This window comes from Spermophilus citellus (assembly GCF_964194105.1).
Source record: "Spermophilus citellus genome assembly, chromosome: 8".
NCBI lineage: Eukaryota > Metazoa > Chordata > Mammalia > Rodentia > Sciuridae > Spermophilus > Spermophilus citellus.
In genome coordinates, this window is record NC_138189.1 from 100,292,223 (window position 1) to 100,315,932 (window position 23,710).

At 35.2% G+C, this 23,710-nt stretch overlaps 1 protein-coding gene across 11 annotated transcripts in view; it reads right to left on the minus strand.

The window, feature by feature from the left end:
• Nucleotides 1-5,130: 5,130 nt before the first annotated feature.
• AIMP1 (aminoacyl tRNA synthetase complex interacting multifunctional protein 1) overlaps nt 5,131-23,710 on the minus strand; it is a 38,421-nt gene continuing 19,841 nt past the window's right edge. For all 11 annotated transcript variants that reach the window (XM_081303191.1, XM_081303192.1, XM_081303186.1 and 8 more), the window contains 2 exons: nt 12,662-12,830; nt 5,131-5,374 (listed from right to left, as the gene is read on the minus strand). In XM_081303191.1, the coding sequence (XP_081159317.1) occupies nt 5,208-5,374; nt 12,662-12,830 (336 nt within the window). In that variant the 3' untranslated portion in view covers nt 5,131-5,207. The remainder of the gene's footprint in view (nt 5,375-12,661; nt 12,831-23,710) is intronic.

A 23,710-nucleotide genomic window follows, 5' to 3' on the forward strand; every position in this document is an offset into this window, starting at 1 on the left:
TCTCTATGCTATTCTCATCTGGAAGCCAAAAATTTCCAGTAAACTTTATATTTGAAAGTGCCTTGAACATTTCAGAAGATTGTATACTTGGTATTTTTATGCAGCTAGGATTATTATCTCCTTAGTTAATTCCATTCTGGGAGCCTTAAACCTGCCAGCCACTCTTGAGTTTATTCTTCTAGACCTATGACCTCGATTAACAATTTCAGATTTTCTTCTACCATTCTTCCTTTCTTTTCTTGTTAAGCTATATTTATCTGTACTCTGCCTTTTCTTTTGAAGGATTTGCTTAGTTTTTCCCTGCTATTGATTTTCAGACATATTGCACTTTGTGTACATAAGATTAAGGTTTTTCAAGTGGCATTGCTAATTCCCAGATTCTCACTCAAATTTAATTTAAAAATAATTGTCTTTTCAAACATACAAAGTTTTTGTTCTCTTACATGCTGTTTTAAGAGAAAATATTTTCTTTTCATATGAAAACTGAAGATTATGGAAAAAAGTTATTTCAACCAACTTTTTTTTTTTTGCTAAACTTATTGAAAATGACTTTTAGTTTATATTTTTCATTAATCATTTTCAAAGAGAAATTCAGTTAGGTGTTGATTTTGGATGACTTTGTACTGTTCTTTCCAAATTTTCCAGGTGTGAAAATTTGAGTGGGTTTGAAATGAATAAGTTATCAGCCAAATATGTAACTTAAGGCTGAAAACTTAAGTGGATGTATATATTGAGAGCCTTTCTCTGTGGCATGTGTGATATTCTAATAAGGGAATTTACTAAAGCTAAGGTAAGACTTTTTCAGAGGGCCTTGACATGAGATTCATTACTTGAATGCCATAGAGGATGTGAGCAGACATTCACAATTGCTATTTGGACAATTCTGTAGGCATTGTGTAGTGATAGGAAGGACAAGAAGAGTATTATTTAGCTCTTCATTAAAAAGGATTATTATTTCTCCTTGAAATTACTGAGCCCCAGGCTTGTTTCTGTTCCTGTTGCTAAGGACAATAGCTTGCCAGATAGGAAATGATTTTGATTAAGATATAACACTTGCATACATTTTTTTATTTAAAAATCTGGGGAATTGGGAATAGAGTATGTTAGGGGAGTGGAAAAAACAGAAATAAGGTAATACACAAGGGTGAAAAACACAATGTACATTCATTAATTCACACTCTGAAATTTCAGATGGCTCACTTTCAAATCAACAATTATTTCATTGTTCTGGGTCCCATCTCCAAATAATCTTTCTGGAGTTATGCACCAATGAATTATCTCTGCCAAGATTTATTCAGAGGAAAAACCCTAATCATAAAAAAGTACAATAAACAAGTATGTATGAGTCACTCTTTCCCATTCCAACAGGTTGGTACCTAAAGATTTTGTTTTATACAGAGGCATATTAGCTCATCAGCAACTATTCTATTTTTCATCATTATTACAAAATTTATGGTTATCATTCTAATAGTACTACAATTGAGTGTACGCAGAAAAAGTCATTACTATTTTAAATTCTCTATCTAGAATTTAGTTACTTCTCTTATACGTTGGCTTTTGGGATGGATTGTCATTACGGGGTCAATGCCTTCAACAACAGTGTACTACTCATAAGAATAAGGGTATATGGTTCAGCAAATAAAAAGGCAACTGTTGTCAGCAGCAGTAGCAGCCTGATTTTGCCAAGGGAATTCCTCCCCAGAAAAAAGAAAAATATCTAATAAAGATTCTTCATATCCATTCCTGGGGAGTGTTTAATGCTCTCATTTTGCTATATAATAATCTCTTAAATATTCCACTGAAGCAGTTAGTATAGATTAGGGTGTTTTTTTTTGTTTGTTTGTTTGTTTTTTGGTCACCATCTTTCCTAACAAGTTTAATCAAAAGGAATTAAACAACAACAACAAAAACCTCTTCCTAAACTTCTCACTCAAATAAAAGAAACCATCAAATTACTTAATTAACATGGAAGAAAGTATACTATAATGGAGAACACAGGATAAGTAAGATTTGTAAGAAAATGTAGATTTCTGCTTAGTACAGATGTTTAACTGTTAGTTTTTGGGGATTAAATAATAGAGCTACCTCACAAGAAGTTAAGAAATGGATATGACGTGTGAAAACATTTTGGAAGCTATAAAGCATTATGTATTTCGATGATAATTTTATTATAAAACCCATGACTATAGACAGATATGTCTTCTTTGGCTGTTGTTGACGATTATTCCTTCACTAAAATTTTGGAGAGTACAGCTTTCTCCACAAAGACTGCAATTTGCTGTATTATTGTCAGTTGAGTTACACTAACTTGCTTCCTGTAGTTTTAAATTTTGTATCTTAATATAATGAGTTTGTAGTTTTCTCACTGTTGCATGTCACTAAGAACCAGGAGCTGTGTGATAATTCATGTAAAGCTTGTGTCTAATGTCTACTTCCAAGTATACTTTTTATTTTTAAAGATACAACATATGATTTTACTGAAAGGTAGAGGAGATAAATTCATGCCCCTTTGAAATGGTGAAGTATTCCCTCACCTCCAAGAAATTGGAAATGGGATTGCTTCTGTTTATGTTAAGCCAAGTAAAGCAACACACATAGTTAGAAACACATTTAAGAGCACTGTAATACTATCTATAACATCAATGACATTAAACTTGTAAAAGAGCCTCAATAAACAGAGCTGGCCAACATCTAAAAAAATGTATGCCAATGGAAGTGGAGGGAGAGGAGAGAAAGTTTCTTTAATAAGCATCCACAGAAAGAAAAGAGACATTACAGTGATGTATAGAGGACTGATCAGGTCTGCTATGACAGGGCCTTCATCCAATATGAAACAAGAAATCTCCTGAACAGGAATTCAAGTTCTCAGAAAATGTGATACCAGAAACAGAGACAGAAGGAATAGAAACACTAGCATTTGAAAGAAATATGCCTATCATAAATTGATACCAATTCAGTATACATCTATTATATTCTAGGTACTGTTTTAAGTATTTTATGGGTACTGACTTACAAAATCTTTAGAACTCTGTAGGTACAGTTGTTTTCCACTTACAGATGAGGGAAGCAAAGTATATAGAAGCCAGTTTGGTGCAGACAGTTTGACTAGTTTAAGGAGGCTGGCTGAAGCTCTGCCCAAACAATCTGTGGATGGAAAAGCAACACTTGCTACTGGAGAGAATGATAATGAAGATTTTGTGGAGAATTTTGATGAGGCTTCTAAGAATGAGGCAACTTATCAACTTCTGAAGAAGGTAAATTTTAGGAAGTTACTGGGAGCTGGTATTTGTATTAGAACTGCTTTTTAAAGTTGTTTATGTATTTGATAAAATCTAGATCTCTAATATTTTTAAGCCCAAGCCCCTTGGACCTCATAGCTCTTTTCAGTTTTTGCTTATGCACAATTTATTCTTTGCAGCTAATTAAGCTGAAGAAAGTTTGAAACAAAGATTAATGAAGTCCTTTGCTTAGAAAAAAAACATGAAATTCGTGTGATGTACTCTTTGTGATGAAATTTCATAAATTTCAAGCATAAATCAGAAAATGATGATGTTACATCATGGGCTTTAACAAATGAACAAATAGATTTTATAATTTTCAGATTCTCTATATGATATAATCATTAGGCTTTACTATCTTTGATATAGATTAGAGCATTCCAATTTTTAGTTGGAAAAATGACTACAGGGAACTAGTCAACTAAGTAGTTGAAATATTCTTTATATTGTGTAATTCAGAATTAAAGAAATTCAATATAATTGAGAAAAATTAGAATAAGACTTATGAAAGACTATCACAATAAGCCTTTATTCCTCAAAGAAAACAGATCTTGAGTACAAGAAAACTTTTGAAATTCATTGTTTTCAGTTATCAATATATTTTAATGATCAGCTCATATTTAATTTTTCAGAATGAGAATATTATATTGGTATTGTATTCTGCCTGCCTTTTATAACATACAGGGTTGTTATGATTGTTGCTAGTTGGATTTTGTGTTTTTGTCTCTTACAGAGGATGTAGACATCATCTATGTTAGGATATTTTGTGTGTATGTATGCATATGTTTCAAACAATATCTATACTATCTTCTAGCCTTGACCTCTTTCTTTTTTGGGTAGTCCAATCATTAGTCATCATCTCATGGATCGTGACTTTGAGACTCATAATTTTTAAGTTAATTTTCATCGTTCCTATAATATTTGTAAGGTAAGTGAAAATAGGTATTTGACACCATACTATATATGTTAAGTTTTGATCTATAATGGCTTCCAAATTTAAGAGGGAATCAGACTGGGTTTATCAAAATAAGAAAGTGGATCATAGAATAGCCATAGCAGATGATAAAAAACTTCAGTTCTCCTAAAGAAGTTAGGGGTAAACAATATCTCTAGTATCGAAGAGGTGGATATGTTTATAAACCAAGGAACAGTGATTCACTTTAACAATCCTAAAGTTCAGGCATCTCTCTGGCAGCAAACAGTTTGACCATTATAGGCCGTATTGAGACAAAATATATCAATCTTAAGTATTCTGAAAAAATTATTACTAATTTTATCATGTGGAAAGAAAAAGTTCAATACACTGTTAAAATTTTCAGTTTTTTAAAAAAGTTACTTTAAGTATTATAAATCAGGGATAAATCAGGGTTACTTTGGCAGCAAATTGCAAAATGTTCAAATGCCTTGTCCCCTGGTTTTTATGATGTTTGACTTTTAGAATCAACATTTGGTCATTTCAGTGTTATAATATCACTAGTCAATAAGTTTTACAGATTCCAATGTCTTTTTTTTACAGGACATTTAATAATACAGGTTCATAATATACTGAAATTCTATAGGTTTAAAATTTCATGCATCACATACCTACAAATAAGGAACTAAATATTAATAAGTTATCTAATATATAAAAAAAATAAGCTAACCAACATCCTCACTAAAAATATAAATAATCACAAACATAGGCAACTCCCCCTCCTCATTATCAAGGATCAAAACCAAAGGTAAGATGTAGTATCTCCCTAATCAACAGAAAACACACACACACACACACACACACACACACACACACACACACACCAGGTAAGGCTAGTTAAGTTTAACAGAGAGACAACACAAAAACAAGGCAGTCACATTTTAGGTGTAAGTTGCAAATATATTCCTTTTTATTATTATTAAAGTTTCTCCAATGTTCTTCATCATGGAAGCACTTTATTTGATTCCACTGTTGGTCATGGTTTGAGCCCTACATACTCCCTTCCCTTTCACCTCAAAGGGAGCTCCTTTGTATGTGGCCACACCCTCATTATTAGTGTACAGGTCAGGCTGGATCTGCTCCCAAATCTTCTTCTTAGGATTTAACTCCTTGTCAGGCTCTCCTGTTGGGGAGGAGAAAACCAAAATAAATAAATAAATAAATAAATAAACAAACAACCTACCTAACAAATATACAGAAGTCTTCAAGAAATGTCTAGTGAGATTTCAATGACTTATCTTGGAGCATTTTCTGATCTTTAGGTCTAATCAAAACTTGAACACATTTTTATGATGTTAGCAGTTTATATTCTTTTTTGTTTTGGGTACTAGGGATTGAGCTCAGGGATGTTTTACTACTGATCCACATCACCAGCCGTTTTTGAGAGACAGGGTCTCACTGAGTTGCTTAGGGACTCGCCAAGTTGCTGAGGCTGGCTTTGAACTTGTGATCCTCCTGCTTCAGCCTTCCTAGACAAAACTGATTAACATTTCCTTATGAACATTAAAGATATATTATACTGTTATGTATTTTTACAGGTAATATAGCTCAGTGAATTCATTCTCCAAATTATTAAAAGAAAAATAAGATATTCATTTAATCATAATGTATAAAGAAAAATATGAACAGAGTATATTGTGATGTTATATTTTTATACTTAGCAGAAGCAGCTAATGCATTACTGTACATATTAACATACAAAATGAATGATTAGATATCTGTTCTAGTGTTTAAGATTCCTTATCAATACTGAAGAATGGCTTGAGCATTGGGATAATGTAACTAAATATAATAACTGATTTGGTTTTCATCTGCTACCCTTGGTAAAAGAAACAGAAAGGAGTAGTAGACACAGGACCAGTATTTTCCAAACAGTAGGAAAATATATTGTTATCTGAAATTTACATTACAACCCTGATTCTAATTTTATTTTATTTTAGGGGGGGGGGAGAGAGAATTTTTTTTAATATTCATTTTTCAGTTTTCGGTGGACACAACATCTTTATTTTATTTTTATGTGGTGCTGAGGATCGAACCCAGCACCCTGCGCATGCCAGGCAAGCATGCCACATCCCCAGCCCCTGATTCTAATTTTAAATATAAAAAAACTAAAAGATAGAAAAGTTGTTCAATGTCACACAAAGTGGAGCCAGCATTTGACATCAAAGCCCATATTCTGTTAGTATAGCATAAACTAACATTTTTACTAGTAAAGTGTAAAATAACTGTTTCTAAAACATATATTACACTTTCAAAAAGAAACAAGTTAACTTCTTACATGAGAGCAATCCCCTTATTCCTTCTATTTATAACAACTCACTCTAAACTCTGCAATCAACAGAAGACAAGTAGTACAGTATATCTAGTCTAGGCTTAAAGGAAAGTAATATATCAAACAATTCTTCTGTGTAATGACAGTAAAGTGGACAGTAGCTAGAAATGTTCAAAAATACTTGGAATGAAGAAAATAATTTATCTTTTAATTAAGCATTAATAATGTATTCAAAGATTTTCCTTGAGGTAATAAATATATGCCTTCTGAATCTTTTCCCCAGTAACTTCCAATTTGGAATCTTTTAAAATTACTTTTATCTTTTAATTACCAGAACTACCTATATCCCATGTTCTGATTTAGTGCTTATCCTCTGGTCGTACATACAGAGGAAAAATAAAATGGATTAAATTGGTTGGCCATGGTGATTTTGTTCTTTAATAGCTCTTTAGAGCTGGGAAAACTGGCAAAAACTTTCAAAACTGCTCTCTAATATCCAGGTTTTCCAAGATGATAGAACAATCATTTAAATAAAGTCTATAGTAGAAGATGCAGTGAAATAAAACTGAATGACTGACTAGTTCTTTCTCACTCTAAGATCATTTGATTGAACAACAGACTCTAAGTAATGAACAGAATAAAAAAAAAATCCAATAAAGTGCAATTATACTTTACCTGATATCTATGAGATTTTTATTTATTGTTTGTAAATAATTCCTTAGTCTAAAAGCTTAATCTTGGGAATAAATCATGTGGGGAAATGGGCATTCCAGAATACCGAAAACTAGAGGCAAAGATACTGTTCATGGAGGCCGGAGCACTGATTCAGATTTGTACCCCTTCTCCAAAAGATGTTGTCAAACTGGTGAGTTCACTAAACAAGGTGTCCCAAGCACATGTATACACTTCTTATTAAGAATATAAATTATATGAATAAATTCTTGCTGAATGCAGACAAAAAGCCCCAACTACGAAAAGCTATGGTGCAGGGCTGGGGTTGTGGCTCAGGGGTAGAGAGCTTGCCTACTATGTGTGAGACACTGGGTTAGATCCCCAGTACCACATAAAAATTAACAAATAAATAAAGGTATTATGTCCATCTACAACTAAAAACATTAAAAAAAAAAGCTATGGTGTAGCACAAAATTATAAACTTCTCATATCTAGAAAAATATTACTATGTACCCATAACCACATTCATAATAACATATAATATGTATATAGTGCTTAAGAGGTTCTGGTACTGCAGTATCTATTTACTCATTTAATCATTTCAGTATACATCTAAGTAATATTAATCACCATCACAGTATAGCTGAAGAAACAGAGGCACAAAAGCTCCAGCTAAGAGCTTGAAAAACTACAGCATTGGCTAAGAGTAGAAAGGAAGATAAATTTTGAAAGTTAAATCTCACAAAAATCCACTTGAGACAATTATATAGTTAAAAACTCATTATAGGTGAAAAAAAGGCTAAGGTTTAGAAAGCTTCCCAGGTCATGAAGAACATGCAGGGCCAAGATATGAAAGCTTTAAACCTCACAAGTCTTCAATAATTTTCAAACAACAAAGATGTGAACTAAAAATCAACTTTATTTAGAAACTAATAAGGATACCCCCAAACTTGACTATTACTTTTAACTCTGGAGATTCAACATCTGACTGCTATGAAGGTACTTTTCTATTTTAATAAATCATTAGATGAGACAAAGGGGCTTAGTAAACTAAGAAGTGTTAGGTAAGTGTCTATTATTAATGCCAGAAGGCTATCACTTTCACTGCTTTAAGCTAATTTAAACAGTAGATAATACCCCACATTTTATAATCTGCAAGCTCACTTACTTTTGACTATACGGAAAAAAAGAAAATTCTGAAGATTCAAATTACCTTACAACTTTATGTTTTCTGTCATGAGGAAGCTGGTGTGGGATGGGAGGAATAAGAAAAGGGCCTCTCACAAAATTAAAAGGAAGACAGACTGAGTAGAAGTAGGGAATCAAAGGGGAGAAAGGAAGGGAAAGAATGAGGAAGAACTGGGGAATGAAGTTGACCTAATTATGCTATGTGCATGTATGAACAAATCACAACACATTCCTATATACATAACTATAATGTACCAATTTAAAAAAACAGAAGGAAGATCAATAGAAAACAGGACAGGGAGGAGGGGAGGAAATAGGGGAGTACTGGGTAAGCTATGGTACATGCATTTATGATGTCAAAATGAACCCCACAGTCATGTTTTAACATAACATTATACTGCATTAAACATGAAAAAGAAAAAAATAGATGAACTATTATTACCATCATACCCTGTTTTATTGTGCTTTGTTTTACAAAGGTTTGTAGAGATTTTTTTACAAATTGAAGGTTTGTGATAACTTTGCCTCAAACAAGTCTGGCAGTACCATTTTCCCCAAAGCGAATGCTCACTTTGTGTCTGTGTTGCATTTTGGTAATTCTCACAAAAATCCAATCTTTAAAAATTATTATTTCACATATTTTTCAATATATACATACATGATTACTATATCTGTGATCAGTGATCTTTGATGTTGCTATCATAGTTGTTATATAAGACAGCAAACAACTGATATATGTGTGTGTCCTGACCTGCTTCCCCCAACTCCTCACCAAGTCTCCATCCCATTTCTCAGCCCTTCCTATTTCCTGAGAAACAACAGCACTGAAATTGGGCCAAATAACAACTCTACAATACCCTCTAAGTATTCAAACTAAACGTCATCAATTTTTCACTCAAAATCAAAAGCTAACAATGGCTGGCATAGTAGTGCATGCCTATAATCCCAGCTGCTGGAGAGGCTGAGACAGGAGAATCCTGAGTTTAAAGCCAACCTCAGCAATGGCGCTATGCAACTCAGTGAGACCTGTCTCTAAATAAAATACAAAATAGGGCTCAGTGGTTTAATATCCCTGGGTTCAGTTCCTGGTGCAAAAAAAAAAAAAAAAAAAAAACTAACAATGATTAGGCTCAGTGAGGAAGGTATGCTGAGACAGGTCCAAAGCTAGGCTTCTTGTGCCAAACAGTCAAGTAGTAAATGCAAAGCAAAAGTTCTTAAAAGTGCTACTCCAGTGAACACACATGTAGGGTATGAGAAAAGCAGCTAAGCAACAGGGAGAATGGAACTGCCATCAATGAGAGGGAAATATCATGGAAAGGGGGAATTCTAGAGAGCAAAGACATGTGAATTCTTCCGTCTTGGGACATGTTAAATGAATAAATTCATAGTAGATAAGTGACTGGACAAAGTCACTAGGGGAAGAGTGTAGAAAGAAATAGAGAAGGAGAAGGACCAGGGCCTGAGGCACTCCAAACAGGTAGAGTTAAGAGAAGTGAGGAAAAAAAAAAAAATCAGCAAAGGGGATGAGAAGGTTAGCCAGTAAAGCAGGAAGGATTAAGAACTAGTCACTTAGCTACAGGGAGAAACTGGTGATCTCAACTAGAGCAGTTTTGGAAGAATAGTAGGGAAATAGTGGAAAAGAAATCTTTCTGAAATGGATTTTAGAGAGAAAGAATTTTGTCTTTAACTAAAAATAAATCTATTTAAAAGCTAAAACCTATGCTTTGTGATAAAATGTTAATTTATATTATAAGTAAGATTCAATATCTATGGAAATAAATATGACCTTGGAAGTTAAAATGTCCTAATGTAAATTCTCATTTATTAGACCATAAACTAATTTTCAGAAAGAGCTGCTCTTAGTGTAGTATTGATTTCAGGTTATTTCTGCTTGGGGCTTTAGGGACCAATTAACATATTTAAACACTAAAATTTATAGCTTTCCACATTTAAGAATTTAAAAAGTGTTGGGTTGGTGGGAAAGGTTTTAGCTGTTGTTATAAACATATTACTTCTAAATGCTATGAGTTTTTTTGGCTTTCTATTTGGAAAAAAATAGGTAAGTGTTAAACTTTTTTCAAGGCCAAACAGCAGTTCAAAGGCCTGAACCCAAACTGTAATTTTTTTTAACACACTTAATAAACATAATAAAATGTCAATCTTCAGACACTAAGCGTCTCAAGGGACTATCAAAGGGTACCAGCAGGCAACTTAAGCTTTATAATGCAAAACAGATGCTAAGAAATAAAGCACTGATAAATCATGTTTTTTTCCAGGAAAGAAAACACAATAAACACTGTACTGTTGTACAGTATCAAACTGTTATTTCTCTTCAGATTTACTGCTATAGAAGCAGTATTTGGTATGGAATCTAACAAGTACTCACAGAACTCATGTCTCAAATTTTATCAATTATTTGATACTATTCAACTCAGATAAGTGTTAGACCTCATGCATTGTTTTAAAACTAGGTTATCTTTTGTTTCACATTATAAGAAAGAACCTTCCCTATATATTCAAATGCTTAAGGCATAAAGGAGAACTGGAAAGAAATATTAGACTGTGGAACAGTGAAATATATCTTACAAATGGCTAAATGGATTGAAAGATTCAAGAATATAGTAAAGGCAAGAAAACTATGCTGAGCTATAAGCATTTCTTATGCTGAGTCATAGGTTAACTCAAGAAAATACTTCACTTTATTCAATAGTAACATTCATATAATAAAAACTAATTTGAAATGCTCAAATATTTTTCCTTTAGCTTTATAAGTGAATGAGAGTTATTATAGTGAAAGAACCACAGGCCTTTATTAATTAAATAGTTCATATTAATTAACAGGAAGCAACAATGAACAGACAAAAATAATACAGTATTAGAGATCTGGTCACATCTATGGCCTGATTCTTGGCTAACTCTAAAACCTTAACCAAGTTTCACTGGCCTTCAGTTTCCAAATTTTACTTTAATAAAAAGTAAGGCAAATATTAATCTGGAAAGGTAAATTAGGATTCACTTATTTTTGTTTTTCCCAATGCATTCTAATTCTTAAAAGAAAAAATTGATTCTCATTCTATTCAAATTTAGTCAGACTTCTAAACTGAATTTTAGGTTAATTAAATATAAATGTGAGAGTTTGGCCCAAAGTAAAAGGTTGGGGAAGTGTTTGGATTGTGTGAGAATAGTGGTGATCATATGCTCTTAGAATATAAAACCATTGGTTTCTTTGAGAAATCATTCAGACAGGGATTTTTCTCAAAAAAAGGTTCTTAGAACTTAAGCCATTATGTTCTCATCTACCAAGGTTCAAGACATACTTATGCATTCAATCAACTTATGCATTCAATCATAGGGACTTGTAAAAAAAAATACTTTTTTAGATAGTCTACATTTGATTAGGAGGGGAGGTGAATTTTAAGGAAAATAATCCATATTTTCAAACTATTTCAATGTTAAAACTTCTTCACATTCTAATATTTTGTCAAACAGTTAACATCTGCCAACCATTCTTTCTCTTCTGCTTCAAAGACCTATTCGAAGAAATGTTCTCACACATTTGAAGTTTCATTTGTCTCAGGAACATTTCCATAGGAGAAAATGAACAATATAAAATGAAACTTTCTTTTAAATTATTAAATAATTGAATTTTAATTTAGATTTTCTCTATACTCCGAAGTCAAGTAAAAGAACATGCAAGTAAGTCAGATGAATTTTGAGTTAGATATCTTTCCCCCATGCCTGAACTTTCCATCTCTGTTTTTTTATGTTGTAGTCTAAGGCAGTCTACAGCTTAAATGATTTTGCAGGATATTAAGATTATTAAATAATTGAATTTTAATTTAGATTTTCTCTATACTCTGAAGTCAAGTAAAAGAACATGCAAGTAAGTCAGATGAATTTTGAGTTAGATATCTTTCCTCCATGCCTGAACTTTCCATCTCTTTGATTTTTTATGTTGTAGTCTAAGGCAGTCTACAGCTTAAATGATTTTGCAGGATATTAATTTGTTCTTTATGTCATACTCTTTTGCTACACAGGCATTAATATTAGTATTTACCTAGGATGAAATTCCTGTGTTGTGTTTTATATGATGTGTGTCTTCATGGAGCAGAGGATGGTTATATGGTTTTGCTCAACATCTCATTCAATAACATTTAATAATGATCATTTAATTCTAAGCCTTATGATTCATATATGAGGTTGATTTTAATTCCAAATATTATAAACATCACTTGAAAACTGATTCCCAAACTATTTTAATTATCAGTAAATACTTACCAGGGAAAGTATCAAAAGTAATTCTGTCTCCCGGAACAGATCCATTAGGAGGATCCAGAATTTCAACTTTCTCTGGTGAACTAGCACACATCACCATTGCTTGAGATAGTACTCCCCTCATCTTTGCAGGTTTCAGGTTACAAAGTAAAATCACCATCCGATTTTGCATCTGTGTGAAACATAAATTGGTGACAAAAGATGTACATAAATTTAGAATAACAATATCTAGAATACTCTAAGGCATACCTATTAAATATCAGGGGTTGTGGCTCAGTGGTATAGCACTTGCCTGGTATGTGCGAGGCACTGAGCTCAATTCTCAGCACCACATCTAAATAAATAAATAAAATAAAGGTCCATCGCTGATTAAAAAAATATTTTTTTAAAAGTAAATACCTTACTTTTGTGGATGTATCTTTGTCTCTGTGTGTCTCAAATCTTGTTATTAGGAAGCCTTGCATAAACATAAAAAAAAAAAACCCAAAAACCTACGAACTTGGGGCTGGGAATGTGGCTCAAGCGGTAGCATGCTCGCCTGGTATGCGTGCGGCCCAGGTTCCATCCTCAGCACCACATACCAACAAAGATGTTGTGTCCGCCGAGAACTAAAAAAAAATAAATATTAAAATTCTCTCTCTCAAAGAAAAAAAAAAAAAAAAACCCTACAAACTAACAATGTATTATGGGTAAAAAAGCAGAGGTCTTTTAGTCAGATACCTACTAAATGAATATTGAAGCAGATTTGGTTTTGAATTCTGGCTGTCATTTATTAGGAAGCCTTGCATAAACATATGTATAAATGTATAAAGTTGATCCTCCTGTTTTTTGAAAAAAAAAAAAATTAAAGGATTCTCAAAGGATTAATCATAGATCCCAAACATGAGGGTTCTCCAGGCAGCTGCCAGACCCCCACCACCCCTGCTGGGACCAGGTCTTGCTTCTTCAGGCAGTGCCTGAAGCGCAAAATTCTAGCAGCACCTTAGTGGACCAGTTGGAATCCTCATTCGAGGCTTGCTTTGCTTCTCTTGTAGGTCAGAATGATGTTAATGGTACCGATCAGAAAGAAATTTAAACTGGTGTTGATCAGTATATCCAGAAGTTTCTGGATATTGCAAAACAGATTTTTATTTTCCCCTACAAAAAAAAGATTGCAGTTGTCTGTCCAGAAACCAGAGCAAGTTATCAAAGAAAATGTCTCAGAAATAAGGAATGAAATGTGGTGGGAAAACACGCTGGTACAGAATTATTTCACAAAGCTGAGGCATTGGCAGCAGGTGCTGGAGAACATCAATGTGCAGCACAAAAAGCCCTCCAAGTTCCCTAGGGCTCCTTGTTTTCTATTTTATGCATCTCTTAGATTACATCTCTTCAGTCAGTACAAATACTCCAGTCTTCTCAATAGTCAGTGGATCTGTGGCTGTCTTGGATTGTTTTGTCCTCTCCAGCCCTGAAGATCCCTCCCCACATGTGTCAATATCCACTCATGTTCCTGGTCTGGCCAAGATGCCACCTGGTGTACAAAGCCTCCACTCCTTTCCAGGCCACAAAACATTTCATTCCTTCCACTGTCTTTGTGGATTAGTAAATGGTATCTGTTTCTGTGCCCTTTGCTTCATTGTATACCCATTGGAATTAGGCATTACTCCCCTTGAATGTACATGAATGTATTTTATGATACTTTGTACTCACTTTGTATGTACATATTACTCATTTTGTTTGTGTGCTGTGAGGATGAAATTCAGCTTGTGGACCTAAGATCAATAATGACCAGACTGAGGCCAGCAGATCCCCTTGGTTGGAATGGATAGGCCACAACTTAAAAGTTATTTTTCACTCACAAGGATTTAACCTGGTCATCTCATGCTAGTTAGAAGCTATGATTGGCAGCTTTAGGTTTCTTGATTAAAAACCTAAGTAAACTGAGTTTGAGGCAGTCTTTCAATGATAATGGTACTATTGTTGAAAAGATCAGAAACTCTTCTACTTGGTGATGACATGAAAAAAAAATTTAACTAGTGTATATATGAGTTATGTCATTTCTTCATATTAATTCAGAAATTATCTGTCAAATAAATAACAAAATTTTGATTAAAAAATCATAACATGCATGTAAAGCATTTATCTTAGCATTAGCACTAAAATAAATGTACTCAGTTACACATGCACATCTTGCTCCCTAACCACTTGATCATTTCCAATATTAGGCAAGATTTCATCCTTAAAGACAAACATTTCAACAATCAGAGCTTTATGCATTTAATATTAGGGTTACTTCTATAATCAGTCATAGAAATGACTACAAATTTCCTTAATCTTCAAATACTGAAGTATCTTAATTCTTTCCTCAACCAGCAAAAATAAGGAATGCAGTTCTTTAAATTATTTCAAAGGCTTAAAGTACAAGGGACAAAAAAGACTATTGCTGTTGGAAAAAAACTAAAAAGATGTATTCTTGGGTGAAAGTGGCTTTATAAACAAAGGTTATATGCAAATTTACTTCCAAATTCTATGATAAAAAAAAAATGGGCTCAAGCTTCAAATTACTATTAGGGTCTTAATGGCTTAGATAGATGTTGATATAGCTTTGCTTCTAGGTGGGCAGATAGTGCATAATCCATGAGAATAGTGAAAATGAAGGACTGGGCATATATCTCAGAGGTAGGACACTTGCCTAGTGTGCAAGTGGGAGGACATTCGATATTGTTGGGAGTGAAGTCCTCCTTCAAAAAGTCAGGTGATGGGTGCAGGAGGAGATGTGTTGTGGGAGGCAGCTTGGTTGGGCAGGTCACCTTCCTAAGAAATGATTCCTTGAAATCACATTTTCCTGCTGTTTTAATTGCTTCCATCATGCTTGATACACTATGTAAAACAAGAACAGAGATAAGATTAACAGGGCTGGGGATGTGGCTCAAGCGGTAGCGCGCTCGCCTGGCATGCGTGCGGCCCGGGTTCGATCCTCAGCACCACATACAAACAAAGATGTTGTGTCCGCCGAGAACTAAAAAATAAATATTAAAAATTCTCTCTCCTCTCTCACTCTCTCTTTAAAAAAAAAAAAAAAAAAAAAAGAGATAAGATTAACAGTATAGTTGTAGCTTATAATCTAGCTACGTGTATAGGAAATTATTTAAAAGGTTTTAGGGAAGAGATTACTTCAGATAAATGGTCCCAAATTACTTCACTGTTAAAAGCGGGTGCCTTTGCATCAACCATGGCCAGACTCTGAGACTGTAATTTCAACATATCCAAAGAAATATTATAAAAAGGATCAAGTCCATTAGGCAATTACTTACACTTTGCCATTGAATCTCAGTATCATTATAAGGAATTCTAATAACACAAAATTGGGTTAATGTTAACGACACATGATATCTCTGGGCCCATTGGAAATCTTGTATTTTTTCTCCCTAGCCATATAATAGAATCTTTTAGTTGTGGATTACACTTAAAATTTCCTGTCTCAGTAAAATTCTTTTGAAATTGCTGAAAGTAGCTGTGGAAGCAATTATCTCAGCCATCAGAGAAAACATTCAACAGTTTTACAAGGAGCCAGGTGGCTATTGGCTTTTTGGGAATCGTAACAGTTTGTCCTGAATTTTGCCATATAGTTCGACACATTGTTATAGCATACAGTTCTCACGTAAAACATAATACAAATTTTGTGAGGCATTATATTGTACGTGAGTAGGTCCAGACAATAAAACAGAGGGATTTAATATACATACTGTGAAATGGAATTCCTTATGAAAGGAAATATGAAGATGAGTAACATTTTTAAACTTATATTAAAAATTACCATTTCCAATTCAAAAAGGCTCCTGAGTTAAATATATTCTCCATATTTCAGGTGGCCCTGAAGCCATTTAACCTTATCTCTTCCAATCCCCAACTGGTTTACATAGAAACAGCATTCTTCCCTGACTGATTCTATAGGATGACAGATACCAGGGAGTCCAATTGATTTCGTAAAGTCAGTATGAAATCAGCGATCTGTTGGATATCTGCAATAATCTGTGCTGAGGATTTTTACAGTGAATAGAGGGTTCTAATCCTGCTGCTCCTATGCCTATCCCAATGAATGTTTTTAGCCCTATGAGTAAAGGAATAATTTGAGGGCTCTCCTACATCTGGTGTGTGCTGTTATTAGAATGGGTACGCTTTGCTTGTGAGGTAAATTGTAATTTTGAGGAGTAAGAGAGATTAAGGTACAGAGGTCATCTAATTTTACTAGACAGGAATAATTATGAGCCTTGCAGAGGGAAAAGCTTCAGAATTTGGGGGGGCATCTGGGCTGTGGGGCTATCACAAGTATACATCTTGAGTTCTATTAAAAGAATTGTCTTGTCTTTTTAAATGCCCAGATATGGCTGTATTTTGATTATAACTGGTTTTGCTAGGTGTTCAAGACCAAGCTGGTCAAATTGACCTTGTTCCTATGTGTTGTTAAGAGTCAGCAGCAGAGTTCCTATAGGGGTCACTTTTGGGGAACTGGAGAGCAACTTCTGAGCTCCTTTAGTGTAATCTTCTAGGTAGGGTCTCCTTGATGAGGTGGCTTCCCTTGGAAGCATCAGGGGTGTCTCCTTTCTCCAATGACACTCCTCTTTTCAGCAGGTGTACTGATTGGCTTTCTGTTCTCCAGTGATCTCATTAATCTCCCTGATCAGTAGGTCATGTGGCCCAGAGTTGCAAAGCTCCTTAAAAAGTTCCCCCATTGGGCTGGGGATGTGGCTCAAGCGGTAGCGCGCTCCCCGGGTTCGATCCTCAGCACCATATACCAACAAAGATGTTGTGTCCGCCGAAAACTAAAAACTAAAATATTAAAAATTCTCTCTCTCTTTAAAAAAAAAAAAAAAAGAAAAAAGGTTCCCCCATTCCCTGGATTCAGGCTGACTTAGGGGCCAGGAGCCAAATACTGGTTTTCTTGGCCCCCTTGTTTATTTGGCCTTGGTCTTAAATATCTAGCAAACCAGTCTCACCAGTCTTAAAGTTAAGAGTACTAGGCTTTAAACTTTAATGTCTATAAATTTATAGTCTTATTTTTTTATTCTTTACCCTTTATATTTAATTGGAGCCTGCATTAATACTGGAAGTTAGCCTTATATCCTCTCTATCTGATGGTGTATTAACTCAGACTAACCCAGGTTGTTTGTTCTTGAAGCAGTATTTCTGCAAAACATTAATAGGCAACAGCTAGCTACAGAGTTTTACAAGGAAAACACAAAATGAAATTAACAAGAGTAAAAAATATATTCAGTTTGTATAATACCTATCTTGAATTTTGGCTGAATTATACATTATATCCTCTGAGATCACAATGATCTTTACAACAAAAATGAATCTTTTGAATACAACTTTAAATGAGCTGAAGTCTGGCTTATTTTGGAGCCATTCTAACATGCAGTAAGGTGGGAAGCAGAGTCTTATCTCAGGTAAGATGGGCTCCTGTCAAATTTTAGGCAAAGTGTTCTAATTCTGAAGCTGATTTTTGCCTTTAAATATCATTTTACAAAGTTTACATATACTGTCACTTGAGTCTATATGGATAGCTAACACAGTATAATATTACATTTAAAATATGAATTAAAGAAAGGCTAAGAGAGTATTTAACTTTGCTTTTGTGTGGAAAAGTGAAAAAATGCTTTCATGTTTCACAATATAAACCTTTAAACAGATGAGACTCTCATTATCTTTTAGAAATACATTTACATTTTTACCCCAGTGTAAAAAGTAAAGTAAGCTTTAGTTACAGAACATTAAATGACAAATAAATACCCAATTAAATTTGCTATTCTTATAAGTCTAAAATTACCATTACAAAGATGTTTGGAAAACATGGTTGGTAAAAATGTTTTTAACCCTCCTGCTTTAAAGACTTATATATGTGGGAGATATGAACACATTTAGTATGCTATACTGATGTTTTTATATGAACCAAGTTTAGCTTTTGAAGGAAAAGTTAAGACTGTAATGCTTGAAAATAATGGTTGTTCCTGTGTACCAGTGTTGTATAGATCTCAATTCCTTGTCAAGTTAACAGAGATTAAACCTTGGTTTTATTTAAGAACATTAGTATCTGACCTTAGGGGAAAACCCTAAATAGCTTTAACTGATTGTTCCACCTTTTCAACTTTTGCCGTTTACTTACACAGACCCTCAGTTGTTTATTTCATCACACAAAGACTTTCTTATTCAGAATCGTTTTTTTCCACTAAATATATTTCCATACCTAGAACTTTCTAATTTCTCTTTCCTATCTATTGACCCTGTGTATATAGTATTGCATTTGCTTGTTTACCAATTCATGAAAACACAAACAATGTTCAAGCATATCACCCTATGGAATTCAAAAAGAGTATTTGATGTTATATTTAACAGTTAGCATATTAACTTTGCAAACTAACCAGATGCTTTTAACAAACACACTGCACTCTTATGTTACCAGTGTGCCAGTCCCAGACTGGACTTTTCCCACTGGGGACTGGAGAAACATCATTACCCTAATCTCGAAGGTGAGGGGCCCTTGGGGGTCCCAGTTAGACAAAAGGCAGGGGTATCAACTGGTAGAAACTGGAGGAACAGGTACTTACCTCTTCAGAGAGATGAGAAGGCTAGTGAGGGATCCAGAAACAAAATGGCAAGGAGGGGCCTGATCCAGAGGCTTGAAAGGTATGCAAGGGACAGGAAGGTGGGGGGGCAGGGAGTAGAAGAAAGCCTCCTTTAATGTTAACAAAGTGTTTAGTACAAATCCTTTTACTCTCCATATTGTATTAAGTATAAAAAGTTTAGTAGATGGTTGATATCTGGTATATCTGCCAGAGTCAGATTTCAGACCCAAGACCTTCACATTTGTCTCTCATACCAAACTTCTCCCATACAGCAGCTGATATTTGGTACTCCTAAGGGCTGTTGGGGTCAGGTTTTAGACTCAAAGCCTTTGTGCAACACTAGGGAGTTGCCCCAGCTAGACACCTTCAGTTGCTTTCAGTCTTTCCTGTCTCACCAATTTTTTTCCAAATAAAGTGAACAGCAGAGAGTGTAAAGGACCTATGTTCTATGGGGTGGGGAAATGCAGTCAGTTAAGAGATTCAGCTGTTTTACGGGGTGGGGAAAATGCAGTCAGTTAAGAGGTTCAGCTGTAGCTGCAGGAGTCATAGCTGGGGATTCCCCCAACCTCAGAGATCCTTGGGGGTGCTGGTTGCTTGACAGTCACTTCCCAGGTCCCATTGGTCATTCAACTTAAGGGAAAGTGAAGGGTTTGGGGGGGTTAGGGAAAGGGTCAATTTCACCTTACTCCAGTTCCTAGTCAGGGAACCAAATGTTACCACAAATGACTCACACATGATAAAGGCCGGCAACTGGGAAGCAAACCTCAGAGCAGCAAGCTTTTCTTTATTCAGTATTCAGCAGTGGAGTCAATGGGTTGAACACCAGGCAAGGCTCATTTGTGGGGCAGAAAATGGAGGCAGGATGAAGCAAGGGTCTGGGTTATAAAGGCTCTGTTGAGAATGGGACAAGAGGGTAATTCCTGGGGTTCATTGTATTGGGGTCGGATGATCTATTAGGGTGGGACAGGAATGTAAACAGGCAATCTCCTAGGGCTTACTGTACTGGGGTCAGCTGACCCTAGCTTGTGCACAATTGTATAAAGACATTTGTGGGCAAACATTAACAAGATGGTCAATCTTTACCTGATGCCAAAGGACCTGGAAGACAGGAATATGACCAATGAAACAAGGATACTGATGCATTTGAACTGTCTTATAAAGTATAGAACAAATGAAGTAACTCTTTTCATGGTGTACTTCCAATAGTAGCTGTTTCAATATGTTCAGCAACCTCAAGAGTATATGAACTATGGGGCTGGGGTTGTGGCTCAGTGGAAGAATGCTCATCTAGCATGCGTGAGGCATTGGGTTCGATCCTCAGCACCACATAAAAATAAGAGTACATGAACTATCACTATAAATAGTGATGGCTCATTAATAAAATGAAGTAAAACACAAATGAAGAGCTTGAAGCTTTGCTTGTTGTGCAGAAGTATATGTCTGTATTATCTCAGTATGAGCATGGCTATAGAAACCTGCCTTTCCTGAGCTTGAGCCATTCATAAACACTGTCACTGCTCTGGCTATTGGCTAAGCATGTACAGTTTTTAGGAAAATAAACAAAGTTACAAGAGTGAACTGAACAACCTTATCATGAGGGTAATGACTTTCTACTTGACCAGGAAAATTTGCAAAACCTACTTGCCAAATAATGGAAGATTAGCAATGCCAACTATGTTGTTGGGTGGAAAAGGGGTTACAGTAATAGAAGGCTCTGACCCAAACAATTCTAAGTCTTGTGTCCTACCTTTAATGACTAACTGAACAACAAAATTGTGAAATGGAGTTAAAAACTTTTGAGGGCAGTGAGCTAGGTGAAACAACCATTTAGTAACTCTCAATGACTGCCATAATGTTCCTGTAGAGGTATGAATAGTGGGAAATGTTAATAAATATATAGGTTCTTGTGGATTAATCCTAGTAAGCTGTGCAGTCTTAATATCAGTTTCAACTTTTGTCAAGGCAGCCCTTGCCTCTGCTGTAAGTTGGTGAGGGTATGTTGGAGAAGGATCCCTCTGTAAAATTTGAAATAAAGTACTCAAATCTGCAAGGGGATAATGTTAAACTTGGCCACAGTCAGTTAATGTCACCCAGTAATTTCTGAAAGTCATTAAGAGTATGTAAATCATCAGCTCTGATCTGTAGGTTTTGCAGATGAATCATGCATTCTTCAATTAAGTTGTCCAAACATTGAAAAGGAGAAGGCTTCTTTGCAGCTTCTCAGGTGCTATGCATAAACCCATTGCAATAAGTGAGGTTTCTAATTGATCAAAAAATTTTAAAAGCATATCTGAATTAGCATGAGCCAAAAGAATATCATCCATATAACGGATTATATATGCATCAGGGGATTATTCTCATATTGGAACAATGGCTTTTGCTAAAAATGTCTGACATAATGTGGGGCTATTGACCATACTTTGAGGTAAGACTTTCCAGCAAATCTCTTTACCAGTTCCTTGAAATTTATAGCTGGGATGTTAAAAGCAAATCTCTTACAATCACCTGGATGTAATGGTATAGTGAAAAAACAATCTTTTAAATGTATTACTATTAATTGATAATCAAGGGGAATAGCTATAGGAGAGGGAAGCCCAGATTATAAATTCCCTTTGATTCCATAGTTCAATTAATGGCTCTGAGATCTTATAACAATCTCCATTTGCTATTTTTTTTAACTACAAATATTGGAGTGTTCCAAGAGTAGGCTCAATACGACCAGCTTGAAGTTGTTCCCCTGTAAAAAGCCACTGATCAACCTAGACAGGATTATCAGACAGCTTATTAATTTTTCTGCTGTTTTCTGAGCCAGGGAAGAGATCAATGCCCCCATTAAAAAGGCTAATTAGATGTATTGGGATGTCACCATAGAATGAGGGTTATCAACAAGACTCCCAGGCTGCTCAAAATATTTTGCACCCATAAATTTACTGGCAAAGTATCAAGGACATAAGGCTATGCCATCTTTATCTTCCCACCGATGTTACAGAGCACTTTGAGCAGGCTAAGAAATTTGACAATGCCTTCTAAATTAGCAGATGCTGTGTGTAAGGCCCACTTGCGGGATCAAAATTTGGTAGAAATCACAGAAACATCTGATCCAGTATCAATAATTCCCTTGAAAATTTTGCAATTAATTTTAAGATCCAATAGAGGGTGCTCTTGCATAATTAATTGAGCCCCGTATGCTCTATCTGTGGAAATATGACATTCCTGGGGTCTGTTTGATAAAGCCTCCTCTGCAGAATGGAATTTGTTTGAGCAAGCAGCTTTAACCTCTCCATTAAAATTTACGTCAAGAATATCTGATAGTAGGACCTGAATTCCTTCTGGAGTTAAATTTCTCTAACCCAATATTAAACCTATTGCATCTGGTTGTAGAGGTCCATAAATCCCCCTAAGGATGATTTGTGGACCCAATCTGGAGTCAGTATGAATTCTGAGGTGGGGCAGAGGCCCAGACTCCTTGTTGCCAAACGGAAAATGTCCTGCGAGACTAGGCCTACTCATAAGGAGGCTGGGCTAGAGAGAGTGATTGTTGAGCCATAGCTAATGACTGCTCCGGAGAGAAACATGATGCTCTCATCATTTGGTGGGGCTGGGGCTCGGTAATGCATAGGAAGAAGTGGCTCATTTATGCCTCTTTGGGAGCAACATTCCCACACCCAATGGCATCCTCTAAGGCACTGTGGACAAATTCCTGGCACATTTATTTGTCCTTTCTGTCACAATTAAAACATCACCTCTTAGAACTGACCTCCTTTAAAGGAGGTTGAAAAACTTGTTTTTCATTGCTACACCATTGCTACACCTTGCATGTATGCCGGTCCAATATGAGAACAGAGACGGATGTAGTCTGATATCCTCTGATATTGTTCCCCTTTTACGGTGAGGTTTGATTACCTTTTGGCAAACTTTATTAGCATTTTCAAAAGCCAGATGTTTAACTAAAAAATCTCAGAGGCACTGGGATCACTAATCATTCGGTTTGCTGCTTGATATAAACGCACCACAAAGTCAGAGAAACTTTCATCTGGTCTCTGCAGAATTTGGCTAAAATTCAAGGTTTTCTCTCCCTTAGTAAGTAACTCTCTCCATGCCTTTCTTGCACACACACTTATCTGTGCATAAGTATGCAAATCACAATTTAATTGTTGCCTCAAATCAGTGAATTGTCCTGTTACAGTTAGCATATCTAAAGTAATGTTAATTCCATGCTTTCTATTAATCTCTGCCTGCTTGGAGCAAAAATCTTTCCAATTAGATTTCCATAACAAATATTCAAACCCAGAAAGGCAGGTTTTAGCCAGCAAGAGACAATCACTAGGTGGCAGGGCCTCATTACACAGGGATTCTATCAAGCTTTGTACAAATGGTGAGTTTGGTCCATAAGTGGAGCAAGCGGACTTTAACTCTTTCACTATTTTAAAAGGGAAAGCACAAG